At 43.1% G+C, this 20106-nt stretch overlaps 1 protein-coding gene across 27 annotated transcripts in view; it reads left to right on the top strand.

Moving 5' to 3' along the window:
* The window catches only part of CAMK2D (calcium/calmodulin dependent protein kinase II delta), a 708539-nt gene that overhangs the window by 406466 nt on the left and 281967 nt on the right, over positions 1–20106 (top strand). For all 27 annotated transcript variants that reach the window (XM_085641469.1, XM_085641477.1, XM_085641470.1 and 24 more), the window contains exon 5: positions 11923–11988. In XM_085641469.1, the coding sequence (XP_085497595.1) occupies positions 11923–11988 (66 nt within the window). The remainder of the gene's footprint in view (positions 1–11922; positions 11989–20106) is intronic.

The following is a 20106-nucleotide window of genomic DNA, read 5'->3' as shown; positions in this document are numbered from 1 at the left end:
TTTAGGACTCTGGTTGAGAAGAGCATGTTAGGCCAAGTGGGTTCTAGAATAATGCAAAAGACAGAATAGATACTGAGGTGCAGGACTCGCAACCTCGCAACCAGAGCTTTGCATCCCTTGAGTCCTTCATTGCTGGTTACCTCTGCCACCAGGGGCTAGATGAACGCACATGGGCGCCTGTTATCACAATACTGCAGTGCATTAAGAACTTGAGCGGTCTAATGAAATAACGCGTAATTTATCGGTACTCAACATGAAAACTGAGTAGATTGATGGTGTAGCTGTTGGCTGCCGTCCGATGTTTCATTTCAGTGATCGAGGAGGGGTCACGTCTGGGTGGGAATACTTATTTTAATGTGACTGGTTGGGCAGTAATGCTTCATGGAAACCCCCTTCAGGTGGTGGTTGAGCTGCGCTTGCTGGTGCATATGCATTTCAAGAACATAGCAGCTGATTTAAGGCTGTTTGTTGGCTATTATATTTCACAAAAGGTTATTTCTGTAATATACCTCATTACATGTTCATAACTGTCTTCTCAGACCATGAGATCGTGCCGCTCAAAATAGCTCACATAATCTGGAAATGACTCGGGTAAGCGCACAGAAACCTTGCCAGCTATATAGCCGCTACATCGCTGTGGCCATGGTGAAATGCCAGGAATAAGGCACAGCTGCAGTTCTAATCAGCTCTGCAGTAGGAAGAGCAGCACGAACCAGGAATCTGATGTATCTGGGACTTTTAGATGCTTTTTTGTAAACAAATGCTGTATACATTTATTTTGCTCCCTCAATGCCGCTCCTTTCCCTGGCTCACACTCCTTTAGGATGAGTCCAGCATTAAATAACCTAGCCCTTTTCCAGGGTCCTTGTCCTGTGACCTGGCTTAAACCTATGATTTCAAACTGCTCAATAGGACCTGAAAGGTTTTAAGAACTCCTTGCCTTCAGTAGTTCCAAGCCGGTTCTTAAACAATGCGTTACACAATAAAAACTACCGAGGAATTTCGGGGCCACTGTTGAGCCAATAGTATCTTGTTTCCAAGAGTCAAAATGCGAGTCAAATGAGTACACCAAACCGTCAAGGAGTCTGCAATAAATCGAGTGTACAAGAAGGTTTCTTTACTATATCACTGTGGAGAAGGAGATTTCCTGTCCTAATCCAGCCAAATTAACATGGCTTGACCCTCAATACCTGGAAAAAAACCCAAGGATTTGCAAAGCCAGTACGTCTCCTTTAGGTCTAATTGGGTTTTCTTGTGGTTTTGCAATGCTGCACAGCATCACTAAAACAAATCACGGAAAAAGCAAATGACGCGGCCAGCCATGTTATGTATGTGTGCATGCATGCCTACAAAACGATGCAATCGCTCTGTTTCTTTTGGTTTACCAATCTGTAGAATAAAAGAAAGCAATGTAGCATCAGTGTGTGGGAGGGAACGACGTAGGGGAGGGGGTTGGAATCGGAGAGCAGAGTTAGGGAAGCAACAGCAGGGTGGGGAAAGCCACAAGGGGTCGCGGGTGGGGCAAGCAAATTGGAGGGCATCGAGAGGGAAGATAACTGAGAGAAGAACTTGAAGCAAGGGTAGAGCAAGCTGATGAGAGACCCCAGTATGGAGCTAAGGGGGCACAAGCACACGGGTGGAGGAGGAGCATACAAGGGCATGTGCATCTCCGAGAGGGAGTGGGGAGAAGAAAACCACAGAGAAAGTGAAAAAGAAAAAAGTAGCGACTGAAAGAGCACATGTAATGCAGCCATGCTCCAGGGGAGGGACAAAATGGCACAAAGTGAAAGTGAAGACAGCACGACTAAGAAACCAGCAAATAAGAATGGCAATTAAGCTAACCAATGGTAAACAGTGGCTGGGCTCTAAGACTACAGCAAGCTGAAAATACATCTCACAACAGACAGCGCCTGCTCTGTCTAGTAGGCGAGACTTCAAAACAGTGCCATAGTTCAGCAAGACTTGCCACTTGAGCACTCCATTAGCCGTCCTTAACGACTCCACTTCAGTTGTCATTCAGCCAACACCCGATCCGCAAAGCCATCAACTAATGAGGGGGCGGCGGCGAGCGCAAGGTAGGTTTTCTTTATGGTTTATTTTTGTTCTGCCTCGTCTGTCGCCATAGCTCCCCTCGGACTTACCTGCACTGGCCGTCACTAGGTGGCAAACTCAGGGATCGCCCCGGTGACAAAAGGTCTAGCTACACCCCTGACAAATGCCCCTAAAGGATGGGATAAGGTTATATGCTGTGACATACACAAACAATGTCCGTGTCAATCTGAACCACACTCTGTAGAAGATGTCTGATAGATTATTTTAGCTGCTGGTTTCTGCAAAGAGTTTTTCCAGGAAGTAGAAGAGTGACACATTTTGAAGAAAGTTTTGTCCTTTAATCATGCGGAAAGTATGATGCTTAAAATATCTTGCTCTAAATGTAGATGCTCCTGTGATGGGCAGAGCTGTGAATCTGTCGGGTACCTCCCACAGACTTTGAATCGATGCTGCGCTCACCTTACCAGAAAGATACGACTCAACGATAAACGGTTGCAATCGGCGATGAGTCTCTACTTATTTTTAGGACTCATTTTTTTTTTTTTTTTTTTTTTTGGTTCTGGTTTCAGGCCACAGTTACAGGCAATTGTAAGTCACTAGTACAGGAGAAAGTTGTGTACAAGACAGGGCATGTTTTATCCGCACGATACTGATGTCTAGCGCGACTCCTACTGCCGGTAAAATGTGTTCTAGCACCTTGCTTTTGCCATTTACTATTTTATTAATTTAATCACAGACTAATTGAGAAGCAACGTGTTTGTTCAATTATTCACCCTTTTTCTAATTGAGCTAGCGATTCAATTTGGATACTTGCTGGTTAAATGAACACATTCAGCAGTGACGTTTTTTAGTATATGCTCCATTGCTTCCTATTCCAGCTGTTGCAATTGTAAATATCCTGCTCCATTCATTTATTCAGGATTGAGGTTTTGGAAGAGAGACATATGGAACATGTGGTTTCAGTTCTAAAGATCACACGCAAAGAGTGAGAGCGCAGGAGACCACAGGAGCCCAGTCAGAGGAAAGTTCCAAAGGTGGCATATAACATGTTACCACTGAAAGGAAGTACATCTGTTTAGCCTCTGAGATGGTCTCCCCTACCCAGACCTTCATTAGGGTCTTGAGGGTATAACCCAACTTTCCTGCCACCAGTGGGGGGGATTATTAGCAAAGCTGAGGGTCTAGCCTTAGGCCTTCAACTTAGCTAAAGCTTTCATTTTTCCTATACGTGTGGAATACAAGTAAACAAGAAACAGGTTAGCAGCAAAAAATCCTACCTATAAACACAATCTTCACCGTCCCATTTTGAAGTCTTTTCTTCCAAAAATAAAGGGCTATCGTGGACATTTTGTGGGCATTCCTGGTGGCATTTTGTTTGTCACTAGCATAACAGCGGCCTTTCCGCGACATACCGTGGGTATTTTTGTCTACAGTTTTGTTTTATGTTGCATATTAGTGTGCCATCCTTGGCATTTCATGGACATTCTTGACAGTATTTTGTTCATCATTGACATTATGGTGTCCATTCCCTTCACATATTGTCAGCATGTCTGCATTCCTTTAGTATCTCTGGCAGTAGTTAGCTATCCTTGATGTTCTGTTCAACATAGTTATGGCTATTCCTACAGTTTAGTGGCATTGCACCATTGTCCCCATACTTAATTTATTGTGGTGATTCCTGGTACAGCTGGCCTTGCCTGACACGAAGGTTGTGAAAATCACCACCATACGTTGGCCATCCCTTGTATTTCATGATCGTAATAAATGGACATGAAACGTAGAGTCTGACTATGTGTGATAGTAGGGTCGATGAAAGGATAAACTGGTATTTCTGGCTGAAACATGTACCTCCTAATAACGAAGAACTGTCCTTTTGAGACCCACATATGGTGTTTTCATGAAAATGTCTAGAACGTGTTTCTCTGAATTAAATGTATTTATCCAAACTATTGTAGCTACTGATGAAATAGCTGGAATTTTAGTAACTGGATAGCTGGTGTTTGACAACCTGTTCGTATTTCAGTGGTATATTTTAAAGGCTAACTCCCCTGAGTGCAGAAGTCTTGTTGCCAGTTTTGGTTCCAATGTAGTAGACTTCACTTGCTGCTTTCATGGCTTTTGTGGAGGCATGCCCTGTATATTGATAAATCTTGATATGATATCACTGCTGCTCTATTAATGACTGATTATGTATTATTGATGCCACCTATCTGATTGTCCTTGTCAGCTGTATGTGGGGTGGGCTTTGGTCTACAGCAGAGAGGCCGCATTGCACGGTGAACAGCAACAGCACTAATCCCTTCAGAATCACTGCAGATATGTCGGAGTGCACACCGCATTCTTGAGTACTAAGTGTTCCGTATGCAGTTCACCACATCAACCATGTAAGTGGCCTGGGTGACACTTCACGTCTTTTCCTGTCCCAATTGCAGTCCCAAAATTAGTCTTTATTTTTTGTGTGTTCCACATGCTGGGGACAAGCGGAGCCTCTCCTCCTGCAGGGCCAGGCACACTGCCTAGTACCTTGAAGCCTGCTCAGAGAGAGAAGCAGGCACTCTGCTACTGCCTCGTACACTCCGCTGTTTGTGCACTCTCGCCTCACCTCTAAGAAACAGCCTGACATGCAGAGACCAGCCCTGGTCTCACAGTAGCGCTTTGAGTACTCTGTGGTGCACTCCTTTCCTTGGTTATGGAGGCTCCATAAAACTGGACGAAAGTAGAGTGGTTTTGGTGCCAATGCTATACTACTTTTTATGACTGATGATGTTGGTCAACAGTCTAAGGTTCTTGAATTAGTGTGAAGGTTGTTTTCTGGCTGTAGTGCAGACACCGCCTTTGCGCAGGGCGATGGCTCTTCTAGCAGGTAGTGTTTATGCTGGTTCCAAGCAGGATTACCCAAAACATGGCTACAAAGTGTGAACACTGTGTGAAGCTTCTGCACCTGGCTGTCACGTAGTAGCAATGATAGATATAGAAAAGGGAGGGCCCTGCCTAGAAACGTCCTCGCCTTCAACTGGAACTGTTAACTCACCCCTTCCCTTACCATCCATGAAGTGGGAGTGCTCAGGAAAATCTAATCAACAATCACTTGCCTAATAGAATTTCTGAGAGCAGTCCTGTCTCTATCCTCCTTCACTTCGTGCACCCACCTGATCTGTGGACCTTGGCTTTACATCACAGGCCAATGCCTCAGCACACCTGCTCGATTAGCATGCTATTTGGGCCCAAAAAAAGTTACAGTACCAGTTTCATATGTTGTCTGGTCACTCGGGGCAGTGGTACCCGCCTGTACTCCATGCAGGGAGCATTCTTATTTCAACACAGGGTTGCAACACTTATGAAATTCTGCAGCTTCTCCCACATAGTTAAGAATTTACCACATTTGCCACATAAGCTACCGTGCCATGTATGGTTCTGCAGTTTACCAAATCCTCTACAAAAAATTAATATTGACACAGTGTGGCCAAGGGAGTGCTAAAATTAGACAATTATCTAGAAGCCAGACCCCTATCTCTAGAGTTTGTAATTTCCCCTATTTAGGGGTTACTTTTGACTAATCAGGACCTTTGTCCCCATGTATCCATATGGCTAGTAAATTGTTTTGTGTGCCGTGTTGGGTTTTTGGCCAGTTTAGCTTACAGTATACGTAAGAAGCCAACTGACCCATTTTTAAACTTGTATTTAAGGAACAGTATCCTGGTTTTAACAAATGGTTCAGGCTTATGGGGATATAAGAGTGTCCAAACCCTTCAGGCAGAAGAGAATTGCGTCTGTAGAAGATTACTTGCTCTTCCACCCATCTCCCCCTCCGATATATTGCATGAGGAACTGGGGCTTGAGTATTCTGAAGATCTTAGAAATCTCTCTTCCTTATTGTTGTAATGTACTGTCTGGAGCAATCGTTTGGCTGTGCTTAACAGAAAATTATTGATGATTGCATATCCTGCTCTAGGGAGAATCTCATCCCTGGCTACATGCATCACCCAGGGCAGAACATCCATTTTCCAGGGTCTACCTAAAGGCGAAAGGTTATGAGTAAGAAAATTATTTCATGGCCTTAAGTAACGGGGACGGGAGAGGCTAGAGTTCACTAAAACTCCCATTAAGTAATGTATCCGGATTCAAGCTTTCCCTGGGGCAGAGCCTTATTTGGATTTATTATCAAGCTCTTTGTACCGGTCCTTCCTTACCAGATTTCGATTAGGAATTTTTAAATGTCACCAATTTTTTAGACTTGGGAAGTTTGATCATGTATCTATTCTCATTTGCCCATGTGATGAAAGCTCCCCACAAAGCCTGCTACATTTTGTTTTTTGTGTGGATTTTATTCCTGTTTACTAGGCGATTTTCAATTCCTGTTTTGCTAGCCGATTCTTTTGGTCTAGGGCAGGGCATGCGCTGCTCTGCGAGGCATGCTGTATTCAGGTAGAGACTTGAAGCTCTGCCCACTCCATGCCCATACTTTTCATTGGCTTGCGTCATTTTCCACTGGAAACTGTGGCTGTTCATTGGTTAATAGGTTTAGTAGTCCCTATTTAATACCGCCTTGTCTCATTTTGTAACCTCCCATGGTGACATCCCCATTACGCTTGTCTTTACTTGATAGCCTTTAATTACAGCCTCCGAGCATTATTTTCTCAAATGGCTTTGTCCGGCCTGCTAATACAGGCAGAACACGCTCTCTCCTAACGCTTTATTATTTTTATAGCACAAACGCATTTGCAATAAAATAGGTCTTGCATTTGTGAGAGTTTAAGCAATTGGCATTGTAAATGACTGTCTTTTTTATTTATCTGTTTTAAAAACACACAAATAAAAGGCATTGTCATTTACAATGCCAATAGCTCAAACTCTCAGAAATGCGAGACCTATTGCATTGCAAATGCTTGTTAATTCTTGTTTTCACAAGGCTAGGTTGTAATAAGTGTAAATTGGCCTTACTATATTTGCAGAAGCTGAGCACCCCGAGATTTGTACTAATGTATGACTGTTTATTATGTGTAAGGGATGAATTGGCATTTTAGTTGTCAGATTGAGGAATTGATTACTGGCATGTGGCTGGGGTTGTGTAGGATATTGCTTTGAAATGATCTGATAATTTGGATACATTTTTTGTTTTTATGTATGGGGATATGTATGATATCGATGTTTTAAAGGGTTTGTTTTGCCGTGTGATGTTTATATTGTATGATTTTATTACCACTGAATAATGCTTTTTCACTTTGTTTCAACATTGCCACAGTGTGCCACATTATGATGCAAATTTGCCTTTTTTGCCACAAAATTTAGTCAACCTTTCGGCATAATTTGGTCCTCCTTAGGTGCATAATTCCAGTGACTGTAGGGTAGGACAAAATATACACGTGGAAGGGCCAGAATGCAAAATCAAAGCGAAGTAAGGCACTGTATATATTTTGGAAATGGAAGGCCATGTAGCATTTTTTTAAACAGGATATTTTAACCACCTGTTAAACATAGACCTCTTAAGCCAGTTTATATGGAAAATGTGCTGAAAAATTCCTGATCTTGTGACTGTTTTGCTCTTAGTTTTTATGGGGAGGGAAAGGATGCCTGGCACACCACAACATTATTGGATTAATTCATTACTGCCCCTTTTGATTTGTAGGCCATTTGTATGTAAATTGAGCTGCAAGATGCACCAGTTGGTTCTGTATTTCAAATCTTTTGAGAGACAGGGATTTCCCTTTGGAAAGCTTTAAAATAAGTCATTCTCACGCTGCACTCTCCCTCAGTTAAATTCATGAGTATTTACTCCCCACCACTTAAGGTTTCACTATTGGATACTGCTACTATCAAATACCCATACATGCTTTGTATAACACATGACTGCACAGTAATTCTCGAGCATTGGAGACAGTGGAATTAAATGTGTGCTGCAGGAGTCTAGTCTTAAAAACGAAACAGCCAAGCCACTTAACTCCATAGTAATGGAACAGTGTCTTTGGAACACCTTTTACCTGTGCTTAATTTTGAGTAAGCGCGTACATCTTAGACACTATTACTCTGCCAGTGACAGATCCACAATGTTTGTAATTGTAAATTGTTTGTATAGCGCATGCTTTCCCTTATGTTACATTGAAGCAATTCTCAGCGACTAGTACCGTACTCCAGAGCCCAAGGATAGATGCAAATAGTAGGAATGAATGCAATCAAATTACTAATCTGACATTGCTTCACCTCAAAACATTTTCAGATGACGTAGCATATTTTTACCAGCCACTTACAGAAACATGTTCCCATGCCACCTACCTCTCCATATTTCCTGCATTCATTCCACACAGCCATTTGACTTTGCCAAATGGTTTGTAGAAAAATAAATGCATGTGATGAATCCGTGCTTCATCAGTCTTTTCTTTGTTGTGTTTACATGGAATGGCATGTTATGTGCAAATGCCCAATCCAGATAGAACACTTTCATTGACGGGATCCTGATTACAAGCACTGCATTGTTATTAACGAAAGGGTGATGGGATTCAGGGACATCAATTGATTATATACAAGATTATGCACTTTGGTAAGGTGGGGCAGTTGGACTAGAACTCTGGTTGCCAGATTCCAAAGTCAAGTAGTTAAGGATTTATAGTCCTTCGAGCCACACCCCATGGTTCATACTAACAGAAAATACATCTTGGCAGTCATGGTGAGGCCAACATATATAGAGTTGCAAGACTACTCAATGCCAATCCAATTTTCAAACATAATAGATTTCAAGCTTGCACTTCAGTGTGAACAATAGTCAATCAAAAATAGCTTCTGCAATGCAAAGTGGTTCAAATAAAAATATTGCTTTGTATATATTAAGTACAGATGAGCTAAAGAATGATAGTAAACTGATATATTCTTTCATGAATCCCAAAAGGGATGGAAGTATAAAGCCAATAGAAAGAAGTGAGACAAATATTCCTGTGGGCTGATCCAGAAAGAAATCAGCAGCAGACCTCAGTTTTCAGTTACTGAGTTCAAACCTTCCGTTCCCAAGCAAAATCTTGTATGGAGAAGTTACTATACGACTTCAAGAGCAAGGGTGCCTTAGTGGCATCCAAATACAACCCCACGAGCAACAGCCATGACCAACGAACCCTCCCTTAAGCCTACCCAGTAGGAGAACTAGAGGCTCTGTTCAACATGCTTGGCAAGAGATGCATGGTGAGTTCCAAGCACTCCATGAACCCAAACTATCACCCCCCACTCGCCAAAGAACCCTACCTGTTCCCTTCCACCCCGAGCCAGGCCTCACAGTTGTTGCCAACCCAAGTGGAGCACCAGTTCCTCTTTCACCTATTGGTCAAGCAATGTATGTGAATGCTTAGTGAGTCCATCCCAAAATAAATACCATCCCAAATCCGCAGTGTACCACTAAGCAGACATACTTTCCTGGTTTTGGTGTAACTTTAGAGCCAGAACCTTTCACCTTATTTGGAAAATACATGCATACAAAGTCCACTCACTTCATTCTCACTCCCTTTTCCCTTATCAAATCACACCACCATTATAACTCCTTGTTTTTCACCAGTTGTATATCCTCTAGGTATGACTTGGATCATATTTGTGAATAATCCCATGTTGTTCATAAGCCATTTCTTCTCATTCAGCATCGAGTTTGTAGGCCTGTGAGATAGTATCCTATAATTTCTATGTAGGGCTTAGATAGTCAGTCATTTAACATCTGGTAATGGAGGATATTGAAATAACTTTACGTGCTGTAGTGCCAGATTTTCAAAGTTTGCTTTTAGACATTATGCAGTAGGATGAATCTTTCCAGTTACACTCAGCACTCATGTCTGTGCGCACGCTTTGTCCCATTCAGCATATTTTCTTTCTTCGCTTTGAACGCCATGCTCCTATAAATTAGTGCTGGGGATTTTAGTACTCCTTTGAGCAATTCTGAACGCTAGAAGAACCAGCCCAAACCTGCATGAAGATGCTCCCAGTGCGACTAAGTATTCCTAACATACAACAACTACCTGTTCACTGCTTCTCTGTAACACATCCCTGCTGCCCTATCTAACCCACCCTGACAACTAAATCCATAGTAGAAAGCAACCAAGCAGTCCATAACCCCTTATAATTAATACAAATAAAATCTTGTCAGTTAAAAGACAGTTTGTAGTCTAGTACCTTCCTCCCCCCTGCCCATTTCATGCTCCCTGGGCATACAGGTTGGCCTGCAGTATTTGCCTCTATACATCATTCCCCCATGTTCAGGGATGTTTTCTGTGTTTAGATATGTGTTCTAGATTATATCCACATGCAGGTTTGGTATATAAGCTATACAATGTGTTGCATTGGTTGTGCTGGAATTATTCCCTTGATATGTACATTTTAGCTCCATAGGTTGGAATGACCCTTTTCCCACCAACTGTGTTTCAAAGTACACCCATAGGTTGGACTGTTCTCCTTTCTGTGATCATCCCATATGTTGACTGTTCTCTTTGTCACTCAGTTTGGGTCAGAGGTTGGGCTGTAATATTTGCCCTTCTTACATGTTAAACATACATGGTCTGTCGAATCATTAGGCTGTGCTGGTACATTTCCTTGTCATTCTTGCATGGTGGACAGAAAGTCTGAGAAGCATAATCTCTCTCAATTTGTGTCGTATCCTAAACCCATCAGCTATATTGATCAGGGCTGGACTGGCTCTAGTGGGCACCGGGCATTTCCCTGGTGGGCCCGTGGAAGCAGTTTTTTTCACTGGGGGCTGGTTTTGCAAATTGTCCACCTGTAACAAAAGCGCAAGTGGTGCTTCTTGTTAGCAAGCAACCCCTACCCCCCCCCCCCCCCCTCCACCCCACCCGCCCCGGGGCCATGCGAGCAACAATCTGCCAGAGCTGGTTACTGTTCCCAGTCCGGCCCTGCATTGACACTATGGAATAAATCCATAGGCCAGGGTGCCATCTTCATAAATACAGAGAACACGAGATGGAGCATGGGCGCTCTTCCACTTGACAGCAGTTGAATCCAATTTGACAAAGTCCTTTTGACAGAACAAAATCAACTATATCAGTGGACAGACTGTTGCCCTCTCTCAAATGCTCACCATAAGCACATAATAAAAATACTGTCTCACGGGAAATAATGGCATTATATTCAGCACGCTTAAGAGTACATGCAAATTCAGCAAACCTCTTCCTGCTATATTTCTAAGGCTCTGCATGGAACATTGACCTTGCTTTACACCTATCGAATGTCCTCTCTCCTATTCGACTATCTAATGAACCTTCTCATTACCTGCTATCCTCTGTATAACTTACTCTTCTTGTGCTTATCCTGCCTCTCACCTGCCCCTTTGCCTTTGTTTTCTAGTATCTGTACCTACCAACACCTCAAACCATAAATCACAACCTTTTCTTACCTTGAACACATTAATACCCCACCTCTTATTGCCCCCTGTTCATCCCACCAGTCATTTGTACGATGCCTCCAAACCCATAATAATGATACCATCTTAAATTAACAATAAAAGAAATCGAAGTAAATGTATGGACTACTTTTTCTGGGTGCACAAGACTAAACCCAATAACCAATTAACCACTAGATTCAACCACTAACTGTGGGTTACGGAACAGCATGCTGCTTGTTGTAAAGCACGTTTATGACACATTAGTGGTGGTAAGTTTTATATAAAGGCAATTGAAAAAGAATTACACTTCACTACATGCACGAACCGCGGGCAGTAAATCTGTGTTGTAAAGCCACATCTCTTCCCTTTTTATGTGTAATTTTTCTGTCATTTTTTTCTTTAGGATTGACTTGATACTGATATTTTGTAATAAGTTTTTTTTTTTCTGTCACCGTTTCGATGTTTCTTTGATTCCTTCTAATGCACAGTTTTTTTTCTTCTCTACACAGAGTCACTGGAGGCGAACTGTTTGAGGACATAGTAGCAAGAGAATATTACAGTGAAGCAGATGCCAGGTAGGCATGGGTTCCAAAAGGGTTGTTCAAATAACTTGAGGGCGGGTTTTTTTCATACCTAACAGAGTTCGCCAGCGAGTTCCATACGTTGTATAATGTTGAAAGCTGTGGGCTCAAGTGTTGTACCAATGGACAGGGCTTAGATAGTGGAAGAGAGCGTCTTGACACTTCATTGGATGCCATTTGAATAATCTTATTTCTATGGTGCTTAACATTATGATACCCATGTTCACTGTATGTTGTACATGCAGCACCTGAAGTTATTATTTTACCATTAGTTGTTGCCTCTATTTGCTCTCAACAAAATCTCCATGTCCTGGATGCTACAGAGCAGATCATTTTTGAAAGCACTTTGTTGCTTTGTTACAGCTTTCCTGGTTTGTTGTGTTACAGTGGTTTTGCTGTACACACAGGAGAGCATTTCAGCTGTTTAATACAGCTGGTAAATTTCTAGAAATTTTATTATTAAAATTCATAAACTAACTATGAACATTCCAAGTGAAAATATGTTTATACGTGATGCTGATTTTCTTCACATTGTCCCACCCCATGTCTTATACAAAAGTCTTTTGGCGGCATTCCCGCTGATTTCTATTCACATGGAGATGCAGCCACCTCAAGATAGCTAAAAGGTCTCATATATTCAGCATGAGCCTTTGTGCTTTCACTTTTGATTGGATACCCAGGCTAGAAAAGGCCACAGAAAAGGATACAATTTTGACCAGGATTTATTAGTGCTGTATGTGATCTGGACCTCAACTTGTCTTCTAGATATCTTATGAATTAGTTAAAATATAAACATATATCAATCTTTTTATAAGTCTCTAGGTATTCCATTATCTGTTATATTCAGTATGCAACCACAACACCAATTCATTTCTTCACCAGATTAGCAGACTCCCTAGGTGACGGAATACCTAAAACCAGAGTTTGAAGGTACTCCAACTCTGCCAAGCTGCTAGGATTCTAATGGTAGGATGTGCTCTTTAAAGATCTTTACTGCAAAAGTTATAGGTAATGGCCTGGTATCATAGCTGGCATTAAGAGTCTGCCCAAATATAAATAATCAGATTATAACCTGTAAGGTTCTGTCATCTCACAAGCAAAGATCTGCAGTGTGATGTCTGCTCCCAAATGGAATTACTCCTATGTACACATGAGTGGACAGTCCACGCTTACATGGTAATATTATCACTGGCAAGTTTGTCCATCTATCTGAAAGCCGAAAATAAATAAATGTATAGATGAGCAAATTTCATTAGCTGAATCTCATTTACTTTTCTGATTACCTGGGGATTTTAGCAAACAATATTTAAAAAGAACACTTCTTCAATGGAGACAAGCCCACATTTTGGATTCCACGCCAGCAGTCTTTTATATTTCGTTTCCTTTTTTTCTCCTCATTGTTTCACTACTACTTAACTCTGTTTGTTAATCCTCCTCTAGACTTCTCCCAAATTTCAATAGTCTCAATTACATCTAGATGATTGACTCTTAAGTTCATTGTTCGAATAAACTGGTTCCTGGACTGGTGGTTGAGGTTTCTAAAATAATCTACAAAGACCTATATTTGGTCGCTATGTGTATTGAGATTCTACAGCAATTTAGGATTTTCATTTTCCCTGTTTTGATAATGATTGATACTGAAGTGTGTGCACAGCTAAAGAGTAGCATATCAATATACATAGATATTGCATGTGGCAGTGGAATCCCAGCATCCACACTATCAGATCAGTGAGCTCATGGAAAATATTTGGTTAAATGCAGGAGGACACTAAATGTACCTGTGGCTGAACAAGGATCCTCTATCCACAACTTAAGTCCCAACATCACTTAAGATGTAACAAATTAATGTAATCTAAACGCTAGGATTTTGTACTTCACATTATGCAGGGCATATGGATATGTTTTCATAAACAACATGGGATTATCAGGTGCAAAACCCCTGACTGCCTCCCCTAATATGTGCCAAACAAAAATCTCAATTTCCTTTAATTCTGTTAATCCCAATTCACATGTTTTTACCAAGGCGACAGTTCCTTGAGAGAACATGGCACTGTTAGCTGCAACACTACCCACAACATGCCCTTCATGTATCATTCTCTGCTTGCACTACATCCTCACACCTTTTATGTCACTGCACCTACCAAACAATACTTAAATCCAGCCTTATCTAAAACACATCAAGAAAAGCTTTTTTTCCTTGTGTGAATTCTAATTTTACCCATGGAGCATATAGATTAGACTGGAACTTTTTCCCATGGGCACAGGCTGCCAAAACATCGGAAGTGCGTATTAAAGTTGGCAAAGTGTATTTTTGTGAGTTACTTCTTTGTCAGTGTTTCACTTTTGGTTATCCAGAAGATAATTGTAATGTTTTTCAATGGAGCTTATCAAAATAGACATCAGTCTGGTGAAACAGGAATTTCTGGATTTTCAAGAATCAAAAATATTACAAAGATTCAGAATTATTCTCCTGTTTGTGGAGGTGTTTTGAGTTGCAGAGATTCATTTCAGCTCCTATGTAAGCCTGATGTGATGTCAGAAGAATTGCAAGACTGATCAGGAAAATCTTTACGGGTAGCATTAAATCCAAACTACAAAGTGAGAATATTTAGTTGAGTTTAAAGCTTCAAAACAGTTTAGCAAATAGCAGACATCAAATGCATTTTGTTGCCTTGGGGCAGAGAGGTCACATTTTGGAGACTGCCAAGAACATGAAAGCTTAGAATTTTTAGTGTTTGAATTAGGGTAAAGGAACTTCTGAACAAACACATTTATTTTATAATAGAACCTCCTCTACAGATTCTCTCCACGCAGTCACGGCATAGCTCATAGTGTTCTTACAGTATTTTGGATTAAATAATTTTTGTTCTTGGTTTTTCGTGCAGTAGCATTTTTTCTAACCAGCTAGGTTTCTTGGTAAATGATCGTGGGTTAGACCCATTTGCCTAGTTCTTTAGTCTGCTAGCCATGGAGTTAATTTTAAAGAATGCATATCTGAATAATACACAATGATTATTGTAACTAGGAAAAGAGTACTTATTCTTATTTATTAGGGTGCCTGCAAATCCTTCATGATCTGATCTGAAAAAGGTCTTGCTCATAGTGTACTCCATACAAATCCTCAATGTTATTAGCACATTCTATGCTTAAAATCAAAATCAATGTCCTCTTTTGATGATTTCCTTTTTCTGATCCTTACACTGATGTATATACTCCTCAGTTGGGACTTAATAATCATAATACATACCACTAAAACTTTCCCTTCAACCAACAGGGTGTATGGTATGAAGAATCTTGCATCGCAGTTCAATTTGTAGGAGGAGTAAATATGGTTAATATCCTCTCAGACATAGACCTGCATTAATTTTTATGAAAGCTACTTCTTTCTTAAAAATTAGTATTGAATCTCAATTAAATTCTTTCTTTATTCGATCACAGGTAAATAAATCATAAAAGAGCACATCATAAAGTACAATATACAATAATTAAAACATAGTTACAAAAATGAAAATGGGGCATTGTATAAAGTGCGGCATTTTTATACTGAAAAGTGATAACGGCTTAAAAAGACACAATAAATCCATCAAACACCAAGTGTGTAAGTACCATAGACTTATTAAAAACAACTATGAATTCAGACCGATCAAACGCAGTAGCAAATGGGATTAAAATAACATTGATTTTTGCAGCCATACAACATTTTTTTTAAAGGAACTAACCGCTTTGCATACTAGGTGGCACTCAAGTTGCTGCAGAAATATCTGCACAACTCACCATCTTCTAATCTTTTGGTTTCTCAATAGTGGAATCAAGTGTTAGTGCTGTTTAGTCAAGGGGGCATAGTGCTTACAAAAGAAGTACAAAGTGCTGCAATGACTAGGTAGAGGTTTCAGCACACAGACATCATAAAATATTAATATGTGCAAATTGGCACTGAGGAAAACATACCAGCCATCTAATCGATCCAGTTTGAAATCATGTTAAATCCTCCCTTTACCAGGAATTCTGGACAAACACCAAGTAGGCGGCTATGGTATCCAGTGTTTGAAAGAGAGAAAAATATCCGACAGAAGGTTTCATTAGCTCCTCCCTCTCTCAACAGTCCTCTCTCACAGTCCTCTCTATGGTCGAGAAAGCAATCCTTTAGCCACTCTTTGTCCCTCTTAGTAATATTTCTAGGGTTGTCAAAAATATATGGGTAACCTAGGACCAGGGTGGTCTCTTATATATCTGATCCATGGAATTTTGGAAACGTGATGACACAAGAGGCAATCAAAGATAAAAAGATGATTAACATCAGCCTCTTCATTTTGCCAAACGGAGCACCATAGTAAAATCGGGGAAAGGCTAATTTGGTCCTCAACATATTCTAGCCCAAGCTCCTGATGTGCAATGTAGTGGGAGGAGGACGGAGGAACACCCAACAACCGTCGACTGACTACTCTCTTCAGTTTGTACCCTTGCTGTATATATCGCCAAACCCCTGAGTCATAAACAAGGGAAGGTAGACATGTCCTCCTATATGTCTATATTGGGGATAATAGGTTTTCCCTGCAAGGTGGTGGCCCTTGAGAAGATGGTCCCAACTGCTCAAGAATACTGATTTACCCTACTCGCAACACATGGAGCCCAAGAACAAACCTTGTCAAACATTACCACCAGGTAGGGAAACTGGCTCACTCTAGCAATAGATTTGCCCCTTATAAAGATTGGGAGTGTTTTAGTGTTCTTGGGCCCACATATCATGGTGTCTTTGAAAGGTTTGTCCGCAAGTCCAGTTCCTCCATATAATTCGTGAAGGACGTGACCAGAGACGCATTGGCTTATTACTCGCTACAGATACATCTGCCCATTTATGAAAGCTACTTCTTGCTTAAAAATTCTTATTGAATCTCCAGTTATTTGTCTTCTACTTAATCCTACATTCTGCATTCATCTAGACACTGCTACGTTTGGCAGGTGAGGTAACTGAAGCACATGAAAATAAAATGATTTGCTCTCACACCCACATGAACATGTAAATATGGAAAGGCCAACACTATATCCTTATTGGCAGGATTTGCATCCTACTGCTTTACATCTAGATCACATGTCCCATTTAAATTGAATTACCAGTTTTCTGATATTTCTTTACTACAGAAGCCTTATTCATCATGTTGAACCTCATACAGGACAAGGTTAACAATAAGTTAAAGTGCATTTTAATTAGAATTCTCATTGGAATTGATCATCCTATTGTGAACCGTGGCATTTACAAAGCCAAAATAAAAAATTGACTTTCACAGCATACATTGATGTGTGGTGTGGACTCCGGTCTTACTGTCAAGCTATGTTAAGCCGGCCTTCTTCAACCCTATTGTTAGATAATTTTCAACTTTTAATTTGAATATTTTAAATACGCTCTTCTTGCTTAATTGTCATTTTTCCCGCTGCTAGAAACTAATGCCGCACAAGCTTTGTTTCAATGTTTAGTCTCTTCTTGCGTATTTCATTAATAAGTATCTCAGTATGTTCCCGTGCAATTCTCAAAGTACTATCATTGTAATTCTGAAACCTTTGGTGGGTGAAAACATTGGTAAGCATTCCACCTGGAGAACATCAACGACCGCAACACCAGCACCCTGATCGACAACCTCGCCAATCTTGGACTCAAGCAGCTGGTGTCCACCCCCACCCACCTCGCCGGACACACACTCGACGCAGTCTTCTCATCCAGCACAGACATCGACTTCAGCCACGCCACAGAGCTTCAATGGACGGACCACAGCTGCGTCCACTTCACCTTCAAAAGAACGACGACCCACCACCACCAACAGGCTGCCCGCAGAAGCTGGAACAAGATCACAGCCGACCAGCTCGCCACCTCTCTGAGCCAGCACCCTCCTGCCAGCTCAGCGAACCCCAGCCAGGCCGCCGACAACCTCACGAAGTGGATCAGCAACTACGCGGACGAGCTCGCCCCGCTGAGGACCCCGCCCAGCAGACCCGGCAGCAAGAAAGCCCCATGGTTCACCGACGAACTCAAGAGCTCCAAGAAGAACTGCCGAGCCCTCGAGAAAGTCTGGAGAAGGGAACCTACACCGGACAACAGGACCACCTTCAAGCTTGCCACCCGGAAGCACCACCAGCTGATCCGCGCCGCCAAGAAAACTGCATTCAAAGACCGGCTGGACAACAACGCACACAACTGCAAGGAACTCTTCAACATCGTGAAAGAGCTATCCAACCCCAGCGCAGGAAACAACGACATCACCCCATCGCAAGACCTCTGCAACTCCCTCGCCTCATACTTCCACAACAAGATCGCGGACATACGCAACAGCTTCAACACCCAACCAACGCACACCACGACCGAACAACCACCCCCCACCACCACCCTCCACGCCTGGACCCCGATCAGCACCGAAGACACCATCCGCACGATGAACTCCATCCACTCCGGATCGCCGACCGACCCTTGCCCTCACCACGTCTTCAACAAGGCCGACGCTGTCATCGCACCCCACCTGCGAGACATCATCAACACATCCTTTGACACCGCCACCTTCCCTGAGAGCTGGAAGCACGCCGAACTCAGCGCTCTACTCAAGAAACCCACAGCGGACCCCACCGAACTCAAGAATTACAGCCCCATCTCGCTTCTCCCGTTTCCAGCCAAAGTCATCGAGAAGACCGTCAACAAGCAGCTGGCCGCCTTCCTCGAGACGAATGGATCCCTCGACCCCTCACAGTCTGGCTTCCGAGCCAACCACAGCACCGAGACCGCCCTCATCGCCGCCACCGATGACATCCGAGCACTGATGGACAACGGAGAAACAGCGGCCCTCATCCTCCTAGACCTCTCCGCGGCATTTGACACTGTCTGCCACCGCACCCTAGTACAGCGCCTCAGCAACGTCGGAATCCAGGACAAGGCTCTGGAATGGATCATCTCCTTCCTCGCCGGAAGAACACAGAGAGTCCGCCTACCACCGTACAAGTCAGAGGCCACCGAAGTCATCTGCGGCGTCCCTCAAGGATCCTCGCTGAGCCCCACCCTCTTCAACGTCTACATGAGCCCCCTCGCGGCCATCGCACGCCAACACAACCTCAGCATAATCTCCTACGCCGACGACACCCAGCTGATCCTCTCCCTGACCAATGACCCCGCCGCCGCCAGAGCCAACCTGCACGAAGGGATGAAAGAGGTAGCCGAGTGGATGACGACCAGCCGCCTGAAACTGAACTCGGACAAGACGGAGGTCCTCATCCTGGGCTCTTCACCCTCCGCCTGGGACGACTCCTGGTGGCCTCCCGCCCTGGGCACCGCACCCAAACCGACAGACCATGCACGCAACCTGGGCTTCATCCTGGACTCCTCCCTCTCCATGACCAGGCAAGTCAACAACGTCTCCTCGGCGTGCTTCAACATCCTACGCATGCTACGGAAGATCTTCTGGTGGATCCCCACCGAGACCAGGAAGACCGTCACCCAGGCCCTCGTCACTAGCCGACTGGACTACGGCAACGCCCTCTACGCCGGAACCACCGCCAAGCTCCAGAAGAGACTCCAGCGGATCCAGAACGCCTCAGCCAGACTCATCCTCGACATCCCACGAACCAGCCACATCTCCGGACATCTGAGAGACCTACACTGGCTCCCCATCAACAAAAGAATCACCTTCCGCCTCCTCACCCACGCACACAAAGCCCTACACGACCAAGGACCGAGCTACCTCAACAGCCGAATCAACTTCTACGCTCCCAAACGCCACCTCCGATCAGCCAACCACGCCCTCGCCGCCGTCCCCCGCATCCGAAGAGCGACGACAGGAGGAAGGTCCTTCTCCTACCTGGCCGCCAAGACCTGGAACTCCCTCCCTACCGACCTGCGCCTAACCCAAGACCACCTCTCCTTCAGGAAGAAGCTGAAGACCTGGCTGTTCGAGCAGTAGCGGCTCCCCCCTTCCCCCAGCGCCTTGAGACCATACGGGTATGTAGTGCGCTTTATAAATGTCTTTGATTGACAAGCATACAAGTAGAAAATAATGCTATCCTATATCGGCAGTCCTCCTCACCACACCTTGTTAAAATCTTTGTTTCTTACGATATCCACCTACCCGGGTCCTCCTT

This window comes from Triturus cristatus, chromosome 2_2 (assembly GCF_964204655.1).
Source record: "Triturus cristatus chromosome 2_2, aTriCri1.1, whole genome shotgun sequence".
Classification (NCBI taxonomy): domain Eukaryota; kingdom Metazoa; phylum Chordata; class Amphibia; order Caudata; family Salamandridae; genus Triturus; species Triturus cristatus.
This window is presented reverse-complemented; position numbering and strand designations above follow the sequence as displayed.